Genomic DNA, 12,128 nt, shown 5'->3' on the forward strand with positions numbered 1-12,128 from the left:
CTGCTGCATGAAGATTTGATACGAGAATAACTTTGAACCAAATCGCAGGTTTTATCAATGTCATTCATCATTATTGTCTGTATAACTTCACTTGTTACATTTATGACTTTTACATCCTCTTTTTAAAATATAAACAGTTTGTAGAGACAAATATTATTACCCAAATAGGTAGTTGGTAAGATGATGCTGTATGAATGCTGCATTTTAATCAAGCACATGGTAATGTTGATGCAGAACAACATATAAAACAATCTATGAAAATACATTATATGATGCATTCACTTGCACTTGGGTATCTAATATCTACTCAGATAAGAGGTCAGTAATAAAAATAAACTACATTAATTAAATAAAATGAATACATCTTCTGTATTGCTACTGCAGCAGTGTGTAAATTATAGTTATTGTACATAGAAAACGCAGAAATAAAGTTTTAAGTATTTAGAAATATGAGGCATTTCATTAATCTTTAAGTGCTATTTGACACAAGGAAGAATGTGAAGATGTTTGTAATTTAAGAATTGCATTAAGAGGATGAAGGAAATCGACCTCAACAGTCTCACTTGCTGTAGCTGGCACACTGTAGGAATATATTTGCATTTCTATATTGTCTGCTGGACAGTCAGCACAACTGATGTGTTGGAAAGTTGCTTTTCCAAAGCATGCATGAACTGTTCCTTAAAAACAACCTAAAAGATCCATACAAGTGTGAAGAATTATGAAAATACTTTTTAAAAATTTAAAGACTTCAGATATTGCATTATGCAACTGTTGTGTTGCAAATGTTTCTCTCAACAGAGAGCCTGTTGAGAATAATTTGAATTCACTCTTCTCCCTAAAGCAACACTGTCTGTCCTCTCTCTCATGTTACTCGTGCATTTGCAGTAGAAGATGTAGCAGCAGGAGAAGCAGTAATGGTGGTGTGTTAGAGATGTGCAGTGACTTTGTGAAAACCTCAATTTCCTCTTTCACCTCTGAGGTGACATCCTCACACCTACACCCACCCAACAACCCCAACACACACACGCACACACGCAGACGCCAGCATACCAAAATGTGTGCCTCACACACTCGTCACTCTCAGTCTCTTTCACACACAGTCCCAAACTCATCAGCACTTTTTTTTTCCACTTTCCCCAGCATGCCTCATAATTATCACATAGCAGCTCATTGCTCTCTGTGCCATCTGTTAGCCGAGCACACGCGCACCCAAACACATCCCCAGGAACGTGTGCATGCACAAAAGTGCACGCTGCCAGATGCTGGGGATCTGGGATTAATAAAACCTACCATGTATAACTAAGTGTGTAGCATATCATCAACAATTTCCAATAAGGAGATAAAGAATCACTTTGAGAGAAGCTTGAATCTAGAAACAAGATGCATCTTCTTCTTCAAGGAGAATGAACAACAGAAGCACAAGTTTTATATTTTCATTTTGAGAGGGGATAGACCATATGGATAGCATATAAAGAAAATGTATCTGGGTGACAGCCTGTTTTATTTATTTATCTATTTATTTATTTATTTTACTGTTTTTTGAGTGAATAGAGGGGTGGGGAACTCATTTTGTAACAGCAATAATAAGCTGGAGCTCAGCCTCAGAATATCTTTCTCTATTTTCCATTATATATTTTCCATGATATTTGAGAGCTATATCATATCTCAGAATAGGAATACATTAAAATTTGTACACTGAATTAACATTTAACTTGGTTTTCAAAGTGACAAGAAACTTTATTCCAGGGGTTTGCATGCAGAACAAGCTGTGAAGTGATGCAAATCCAGAAAAGACTGAGAAAGAGTTTCACTCTGCTCCAAACAATCAGATGCAACAACACCAATCAAAATTAGATCAAATTTGCATTTGGTATTTAGTACATCATGTCCCAATTGTAGTAATTACAGTGCAGCTTTGCAGAATATTTTTATTTTTTGTTTACAACAGAAATGTTAAGCTACTTGTGTGTGCTCCTACATGTTTGATCCTTTAGTTCAGATCATTTGGGCAGACCTGATGGTTCACTGCTCATCAGGAGCCTGTGATCCAAGCACACAGAAAGAGGAAAATCTACGGCAGGTACAAGAAGATGTGCTGACATCTGCTACCAAACACAACGCTTTGTAAAAATTCTTCCAACGAGAGAATGTGTTGTATCTCGAACATGCTACTGAAAAGACTGCTGACAAGCGTATCGTGTTTCTGTGAAGTTAAAGGCACCGGAGTCTGATTTATATCGACATCCTGTCACCTCCTCCATACCTAGCTTGGGAAACTAACCCAAGCTGTCTTAAAAAATAAATAAATAAATTTACTGGAGATAAATTTTTGAAGCACTCCAGTTTGGACCAAGAGAAAAGAAACTGCATATGTGACGGCATCCTAGTAATGTTTAATGAGTATATCTCCACAGGCTGGTGACACCTTACCTGCCAGGACCTTTGCAGCAACCAATTAAACATCAAGCAGTGCTTATATCAGGATAAACTTGACCTGCTGTTTAGAATTTTTGCATTTGTAATCATGGAGCTGCCTGCACATCAGTCCCAGAGCTGGAACATGATCAAACATCCTCACTTTTCCCCTATGCAGCTTTGGAGGGGACTTCTACTGTGTGTGTAGGGGGGAGTCCCCCTCTTCAATTATTTACAGGAAGCCCTCATGCATCTGTGACTTTCTGCGACAGGCTGAGAAAGCCCAGCAGAGCAGCACAGAGCTGCTTTCTTCCTCCTCCCAATTACTCTTTTCTCTTACTCTTATCCCCCTGTCAACGACCGTTTTCCTCTCCGCTGTTTCCTGTTCTGTCTACAACCCTCCCTCCCAGCTCCTTCATCTTTTAACTCCTCTTTTCCATCGTTTCCGTTCTTTATCTTTTTTCCCCCCCCTTTGCCTGGAACTTTCCTCCTCCATCCTTTTCCTCTCTTCTGTCCTAACCTCACCCTTTTTTCTTCTCACCTCTCCTTTTTATTCCCCTCTTTTCAGCTCCCATCCACTTCTGTTTCCCTGTCCCCTGTATCACCTCTCCTCTCCTTTTATCACCCTCTGTCCCGTCTTGTCATCTCCACCAGGAAAAAGAAATGAAGGGGTGGAAGAAGAAGGGATGATGTTAGAAGAAGGGACATTTGTGGACGAGTGTGAACTCTGAAGAGTCGGCACTGAAATAATTCATCATGCTGAAACATCTCCACACTCCTTTACCTGGTTTCCCCACTGTTTATCTTCTCTCTATTTTCTCTTCACCTACTACTTTTTTTTCTTGTTTTTCACATTGTTCCCATTTTTTTTATCTTAAGTTAATGATACGATCAGGTTTTTACTAATTTTACTTTTATCTTTGATATTTGTCTGTAATCAGACTGACTGTGAAAAAATATTCAGCCCAACTTTATTTATATCAAGTGTAACCCAAAAAGATTTAATTTTATCATCTTCCATGAAAAATCAATTTGTTAGGAGTCTGCATTGTTCAAAATGAATAAATAAATAAAAAACAAACAGAAAACAACTCTTGCAATGCTTCCTAATTATTTTTAATTGATTTTAATAATTCATGAGTTGTAGCTCTGCAACAATTATAATTTTGTTTATTGATGTGACATCTATGTAGCCACACAACTCTGCAAATTTAAGGTGAACGGTCCATTTACCTCATTTTTCTCAAACTACCATTGTTCAGTGTGAATATAAGAGTTTCTCCAATTTACACAGCAGACTTATGCTAAAATTACCCAAGCAGCAGGCTGAGAAGTCATACGGTCTTTGACTTGGTAACCATTACTCAAATACCAGAAATAAAAGCAACAATTTTGTTCACCACTTTAGTAGTTTAGCAGCTACTAAATGATCTCAAATTGTAATATTTAATGTTTTTCTTAGTCCTCATTAAATATTGTCAAGCTTTGGATTGTGAATTAGATAAAACAAACAACATGAAACTGTTCTTTGGGGTATTTATCAATCAAATATAAAACAAATATAAAACTGTTTAATAAAACCTTAAAATTAGTCCCTCCTTTGAAAGTAACAGCAGTTTTTAAATGTCAGTAGTCAATAAATTCATCAACCTGAAGCACAAGACAACTGTTTACCCTTGTGGATAAAGTGAGGCTGATTCTATTTGTCTCTAATTAAAATCCCTGAGGGGATTGCAGCACATCAAAACCAGACACCTGGATGATCAACACATGATTTGCAGGTGAACCCTACAACTTGAGAATTCCACAGACTTAAAAAAGAAAGACGAGTGAAAACGATGCACAGGCTCTGTTTGGCTCATTAACAACAGCTCTGCGAGCTGTGGCCCACATGTCAAAACAAAACATGGATGCTTTATCTCAACAGGTTCTGACTCTCGTGCCCATATTTCTTCCCGTGTGTGTGTTCTTTGTGTGCACGCTCACCGAGGAGTAGAGGTGACCCTCTCCGTTCATGGCGATGTAAAGACCAGTCTTGACTGATTGGATAGCCACGACTCTCAAACCCACAGGAATTAAGTTAAACAGAGCTGAGGACAAAAAAAGCAGGCAAACTGAGTTGATGTGTGTTTGTTATGAGTTCGGAGGAATGAAATGTAGGTTGCACAGTTGGTTTTGTTTTTTTTGTTTTTTCTTTGGTGATTGGCAGAGCAGCTCGGCTGATTGCAAGAGCTTTTAGGCATCAAGTCCTGAGGAGAAAAACATCCTGAAATTTTAAAAAAGAAAAAAATAATCCAACCACCTCCTTATCTTCTGTAAGTAAAGAATATTCATATTAAGCTCAAACCAATTAAAACCTAATCAGTTTTGCATACAACTGGACAGTTTTGACGAAAAAAGGAAAAAAAAAAAAAAAAAAAAAAAAAAGATGAGAGGAAGTTCAGGTCTATGACATTTTAACATCTGCCGCTTCTTGTCTTAGTTTTCAAAGACAGTCCAGCTCTCAGCGGCATCAGGTCAGCTCTAAAGACCAGCAGTCGGTGATCGTAAAGGAACAGACAGCTAATAGCCTTTGGCTCGTATTTTAAAAGACAATGTTAATGCTACTGGCCCTTTAGTTCTATATAGATATGTGCCAGGTAGGACACTCGTTTTTCATTGCAAAAGCCAGATTTATTAAAAAAAGAGAATCTCATTTCAGCTTATAAAAGAGGACAGTGTGGTTTATCCTGGAAAATTAAACAAAACATCTAAACCACAACGTAAGTGTGTCTTCAAAAGAATCTGTAATTGTAGATTTGATTAGATATAGGTTATAAAAGGAATATTACTAAAGGACCTGACTGTCTCCCGTGGGCTCACCACCTGCAGGAGGGGCCATATGGGTTGGGTGCAGTGTCAGCTGGGCGTTGCCAGAGGCGGGGACCCTGACGGTCTGATCCTCGGCTGCAAAAGCTAGCTCTAGGGACGTGGAATGTCACCTCTCTGGCGGGGAAGGAGCCTGAGCTGGTGTGTGAGGTTGAACGGTTCCGGCTAGATATAGTTGGACTCACCTCGACGCACGGCTTGGGCTCTGGAACCACTGTCCTTGAGAGGGGCTGGACCCTCTTCCATTCTGGAGTTGCTCCCGGTGAGAGGCGCCGAGCAGGTGTGGGCATGCTCATTGCCCCCCGACTTGGAGCCTGTACGTTGGGGTTTACCCAGGTGGATGAAAGGGTAGCCTCCCTCAGCCTTCGAGTGGGGGGACGGGTCCTGACTGTTGTTTGTGCTTATGCACAAAATAGCAGTTCAGAGTACCCACCCTTTTTGGAGTCCTTGGAGGGGGTGTTGGAGAGCACTCTTTCTGGGGACTCCCTCGTTCTGCTGGGGGACTTCAATGCTCATGTGGGCAATGACAGCAAGACCTGGAGGGGCGTGATTGGGAGGAACGACACCCCTAAATCTGAATCAGAGTGGTGTTTCGTTGTTGGACTTTTGTGCTCGTCATGGACTGTCCGTAATGAACACCTTGTTCAGACATAAGAGTGTCCACATGTGCACTTGGCACCAGGACACTCTAGGCCGCAGTTCGATGATCGACTTTGTAGTCGTGTTGTCGGACTTGCGGCTGCATGTTTTGGACACTCGGGTGAAGAGAGGGGCGGAGCTGTCAACTGATCACCACCTGGTGGTGAGTTGGCTCAGATGGTAGGGAAGGATGCCTGTCAGGCCTGGCAGACCCAAGCGTGTTGTAAGGGTCTGCTGGGAACGTCTGGCAAAGTCCCCTGTCAGAAAGAGTTTCAACTACCATCTCTGGCAGAGCTTCAACCATGTCCCAGGTGAGGCGGGGGACATTGAGTCCGAATGGGCCGTAAGGTCGTTGGTGCCTGAACTCGTTGGTGGACACCGGCAGTAAGGGATGCTGTCAAGCTGAAGAAGGAGTCCTTTCGGGCCTTTTTGGCCTGTGGGACTCCAGAGGCAGCTGACGGGTATCGGCGGGCTAAGCGGAGCACAGCTTCGGCGGTAACTAAGGCAAAAACTTGGGCTTGGGAGGAGTTTGGAGAGGCCATGGAGAATATATAATCAAGGGCTGCATTCCATTTCTGCACCTGTGCATGCTCATTACTTCTATATCATGCACAAAAGCAAATCTTCCTTTAACTGGAATGCAGCTTTCATTTATACACTTGTGCTTTTTCTGTCTAAAATCAAAATGTAGTTATTAACATTGCCCATGTTGATATCAAAATGTTTTCTAAATACTGAGCAGGCTAAGTTAAGAATATTTTTTAAGATGTACAGATTTTATTTGGGCAAAGTTTATTTTAAATATCCCATATTATACATTTTTTAATAATTTCATATGGCTGTCAGAGGTCCAAAAACATTGTTTTCAATGAGAATGTATTACAATTCCACCACTATGTGTCCTGTTTTACATCTTCTTGAATCAAGTGAACATAACTGTTGTGTTTTCATTTGTTTAGATCTTTCAGCTAAATGGCATTTTCTAATATCTGCAGAGAACTCAGATCAACTAAACTCAAGCCAAACGTTGCAAAAAAAAAAACAAAAAACATTAAGCATTAAAATGTCATCTATAATAAAAAGAAATACTGCACAAATTATAATGGATACAGAAAATGGTGAAGCAAACAAAATGACAAGTTTTATTCAAGTTTAGTCCAACAGACTCTCAGTATGATTCATTTTCTCTGTAAGGTTATAAAAACTACTTCCATTTGGAGAAAGATGCTCCCTCATGCATTGTATTTTTTCTTTCATACTGTTCCATATTCACATTAACTGATGTTTTTATCAGATGCTGATGATGTAACCGTCTTGGGCTTTTGCAACTCCTTTTTATTACTTGTCACACCCTATGGCTCAAACTCAAAAGACGTTCTTGGTTCATGTTGTGAGTTTTTGAGGCCCATCTACAAAATAGTCACCTCTGAGATTTCAGACTCCATGTATTGTTCCTAAGACAATGTCCCAGATCCACATTTTTTACTTTAAACTTTTCTTATTGGAATTTTTCTTCAGTTTTATACTTTGGCCAGAAAATGAGCATAATGTTTTCCATACATTTTTCTTAAAGTGATATAAAAGAGATCAAACAAACGATGACTGAAGTGTAGATAATTGGTAAAAGAAAAAAACTGTACATAATAGCTGTTATTAAAATACATAACCTCATTTCCAAAAATGGTGGGACGCTGTATAAAATGTAAACAAAAACAGAATGCATTGCACTGCAAATCCACATTATTTCCAATAGATCATAAACAACAGATCAGATGCTGAAACTGAGACATTTAACATTTCATGGAAAATATCAGCTCATTTTAAATTTGACAGCAGCAACTCATCTCTGAAAAGCAGGACCAGGTTGATGTTTACCATTGTGTATCATCTCCTCTTCTTTTAACAACTGTCTGTAAACGTCTGGGAAGTGAGGAGACCAGTTGCTGGAGTTTTAGGAGAGGAATGTTGTCCTTTTCTGGTCTGATGCAGGATTCTAGCTGCTTAACAGTCCTGGATCTTTGCTTCTGGACTTTTGGTTTCATGATGCTCCAAATGTTTTCTATTGGTGAAAGGTCTGGACTGCAGGCAGGCTAGTTCAGCAGCCGGACTCTTCTCCTGTGAAGCCATGCTGTTGTGATGGATGCAGGATGTGGTTCAGCACTGTCTTGCTGAAATCTGCAAAGCCTTCCCTGAAAGAGACGTTGTCTGGATGGGAGAAGATGTTGCTCTAAAACCTCCATGTACTTTTCAGCATTGATGGAGCTTCACAGGCTTCACAGGCTGCCATAGGCACTAATGCAGCCCCATACCATGAGATATAGAGTTTTGAGCTGTCCACTGCAGAGATGGGAACTCGAGTCTGGGACTCTGACTTGAGTCGCACTTAAGTTGCATTTCCAGTGACTTGAGACATGTCTTGAACTCACACATTTAAAAGACTTAAGACTCAAATCAACTCAACCCTAGATGTAACATTGACCGAACATCACACAGACGTGCCCGCAGTGCATGCGAAATACAATCAAAACACTGGCGGTACTGCTGTTGCTACAACGGCTTTAACTTTTGGGTACCACAAACTTAATAAAAAGGGACCAGTATAAGAGCAGCAAACTAGAGAATCTGTGGTATAAAAACCCAGGATGCTGGATCCACCACATCCACCTTAAAACACACCTGGAAAAATGTGTCACTGTAATATGAAGCTAGTGTTAGCATTTATGTTAGCAACGAGCTTAGCGCCACAGCAGTGTAAATGTTAGCTTGTTACTACTTTTGTACTAAAATAATGTTAAGTCCATCAGATTGGCTCCACTGACTGTGGTTAGAAGAAGAATGAGCCATTTTGCTGAACAGTTTCCATTAACTGTAACTTTGCCATGCTCACTTTAAACTGAAATCAAACCCACTGTAAACAACATGGTTTTACTGGGTCAGAAATGTAAGGAATATTTACTGGACCTGCAAGTACTGGATCTTAACTAATTAAAATTTTGAGTTTTGAGTTATGCGTTTTAAAAAGCTTAAAATAAATATTTTCTGTTCTCATCTTACAGTTTTTTCAAGCCCTGTTAAAATTAAGATTTTTCTGATACACTAGTGCAGATATCACCAACTGTGTCCTGCACCTGCAGATTTTACATGTTTACCTGATGAAATACACTTGAGTCAAATTATTATTGGGTCATTAAGAGGCTCGTGCAGAACTTGATAACAAGGTGTCATTTAGATGAGGTGTGTTGCTGCAGGGAAACATCTAAAACCTACAGGACAGGTGTTGATTCTGCACTAAAGTGCAGCATATTGGCCCCCTTTCTACATTCAGGAAAGAAATTATATGAACTGCAGTATTAGTATTTAGAATCTTTCAGTGGGTCCAGATGGATTTTTGTTTACATTAATAACTCTTGGATAAGTTATGTTAAGAGCATATTTACTAATGTGAATAAATTTCCATGTTCATCTGCAGGTTTTCCAAATTCAGCAAAGCAAAGAAATTATCCAGAGGGACAGAGCATTTGTTAGTTTAAGCTAAAGATCAGTGCTGTTACAAAATGCTGGTAGATAAAGGCTGAGTATGGATTTTAAATTCCTTGCATTAAAATGTATCTTCTAAGCAGACCAGACAGCAGCGTCACGTGGCAGATTATTCATTACAACAAAAAGTGACTTGCAACTTCACTTGGACTTGACTTGTAAAAAAGGACTTGTCCACCAATAAAAACCAAGATGGTCCCTTCCCTCTTTTGTCTGCAGGAAACTGTGTTCATGGTTTCCAAAAATCATTTTAAATTTTGATCACATATCAGTTTTCCACTTTGCTTCAGACCATTTTAAATGAGCTTTGGTCCAGATAAGATGGCAGCATTTCTGGATTGTGGTAACATTTTCTTTGCATGATAGAGCTTTAGCTGGATTGCATGGTGAACTGTGTTCAACGATGGTGATTTCTGGATGTTCTTCTGAGCCCATGCAGTGATTTCCAGTAGAAAATAATGTCTGTTTTAAAGCTGCCACCAGAGGGGCTGAAGATCACAAACACCTATTTGACCTTGGTCATTGTCATTGATTTACCTTATCAACAAAAGGGAGCTTCTCCTAGTGAGCAAACTCCGGCTCAAATTGCACTCAAGGGTAGCAAACTCTTGCTGAACAGCCAACACAAACCCACTCGGGGTAACAGCGAAATACACACTCTTCTGAGATCAAACCCAAATGGTGAGCTGAGCCCTACTCCAATGATGGCAGGTCCTCGTATTTAAGGGGAAGGCGTCCTTCGGGATTGCCAGCTGGTCCGGAATCACTGGCCATCAATCCAGGAGGGGGAGGAGGAGTTTTGCATGTCGGTCCACAGCCAATCCTCTCACAGCAAACTTTGCATATCCTGGTGCAGGTTGACAGGCCAGGAGCCGTAACACCATCCACATAGAGATTTCTTCTGATTCCCTAAATCATTTTATATCATACATTGTAGACGGTGCATTGATCAATGCTTTTTTTTACAATTTTACACAGAGGCAAGGCAGAGGAACATTTTTCTGAAATTGTTTTACAAATTGTAGAAAAACACTTTTCCAGCCTTTTGTTGCTCCTGTTCCAACTTATTTTGAGAAGAATAGATGAAAAAAAATTCAAAGTTAGCTAATATTTTCCATGAAATGGTAAAATGTCTCAGTTGCAACATCTGTTGAATAAAACATATGTTGTTTATTTTCTATTTAGAAATAAAATGTAGATTTATGATATTTACAAATCCTTGCATTCTTATTTTATTTACTTTACTATTGCAACCAACTTATTAGAGATGGTACAAGTGATGTGGTGCATCTATTCTCCGTACCCACTTCATCCTGTGCAGCATCGAGGTGGGGTGAGTGTCTATGCCAGCTGACATTAGGTATAAACTTGGCAACAAGTGCAAGCTATTGGGAATTCTGTTTATTCACCAAGCTGTGGTGGATAGCTAAACAAAACAGTGAGGAAAGATTTGCCAAAAAGCAAGAAAAGAAATCATTGTAAATAAGCAGAATATAAACAAGCAGAATTAAAGAAATTTGCTTTTGATTTTCTTTGAGTTTCATTCATCAAAAACTGCAAAAGCTACTATAATAAATAGTGTCCATCTGTGGCTCCTCCCTGAGGGCTGTATTGGGTGCATAGGTCCAACAAACTGAGCCATAAATAAGATCCTCCAAACAGCCACTTGTTGCTTTCAGTTGAACAGTTGGTTTGCTCTCTGAAAATCCAGAGTCCCAAATGGAGTCGCGTCGTTGTATGAAACAGGCGCCGTTTGAGTCCACAACATTTGATGAGATTAAAAATCCATAAAAATGTGTCCAACTGTATTTCAAAAGTTTCAAGCTGTTAAGATATGTGTTCTTAATCACATACTAAGAGACAATGTTATTTTAAAAGAAAAATATAAAATAGAGTTAAAAAAAATATATGTAATTATAATTAGCACATTTCCATTTTCCATGATCACCAAAGAATTTCCATGTAACATATCAACAAAAAAATTTTTTTTGATAAAGCTTTTATTGTTTTTCGGGATGAAATGGATATCCTTGATACTATGATGATATTTATTAAAAGAATAAATATTATTTTTAGTAAAAAAATTACAATTTGACTTTGTCCCTTAGTTTGACTTACCACCCCATTACACTTACTTTTTTTGTCTATAAAAATATACTCTTATTTTAGGTGCATCACAAACAGGAAATGACATCATGTGAGCCTCTGTAGGCGTTCAAAAGCAGGAAGTTCCCACATTATTTTATACTGTTTATTTGATGTTTTTATAGGTTGGATGAAATCCATCAAGCTTAATGTTACCACACCATCATGCAAAATAGTTTAGGAAAACTTTATTTATTTTATGAAAAAACATTATTAATAGAAATAAAACAATATTTCAGATTGAAATCAGACATGCTGAGTCAGCTAGCTTACCATACAGTGAATTGGCAGCCATTTTATGTTGAAATTTACCACCCCGTCACATTTTATATTGTGAAAGGGTGGTATTTATTAAACATATACACCTGTGAAGTTGTTTTAAGCTTGAATTATGTTTTAAAATTGTAATATCTAATAAAGGACACTTTACTAGTATGTATTATTGATCATTGTGTCCTGTGACGGGGTGGTACAAGAATGACTCCCAGGTTTGAAAAAATATAGGTAATATTAATATTACAGGT

At 38.8% G+C, this 12,128-nt stretch overlaps 1 protein-coding gene across 2 annotated transcripts in view; it reads right to left on the bottom strand.

Moving 5' to 3' along the window:
• The window catches only part of LOC121635855 (fibroblast growth factor 14-like), a 61,416-nt gene that overhangs the window by 13,648 nt on the left and 35,640 nt on the right, over positions 1–12,128 (bottom strand). For both annotated transcript variants that reach the window (XM_041979215.1, XM_041979216.1), the window contains exon 3: positions 4,402–4,505. In XM_041979215.1, the coding sequence (XP_041835149.1) occupies positions 4,402–4,505 (104 nt within the window). The remainder of the gene's footprint in view (positions 1–4,401; positions 4,506–12,128) is intronic.

This window comes from Melanotaenia boesemani, chromosome 24 (assembly GCF_017639745.1).
Source record: "Melanotaenia boesemani isolate fMelBoe1 chromosome 24, fMelBoe1.pri, whole genome shotgun sequence".
In the NCBI taxonomy this organism is placed as follows: domain Eukaryota; kingdom Metazoa; phylum Chordata; class Actinopteri; order Atheriniformes; family Melanotaeniidae; genus Melanotaenia; species Melanotaenia boesemani.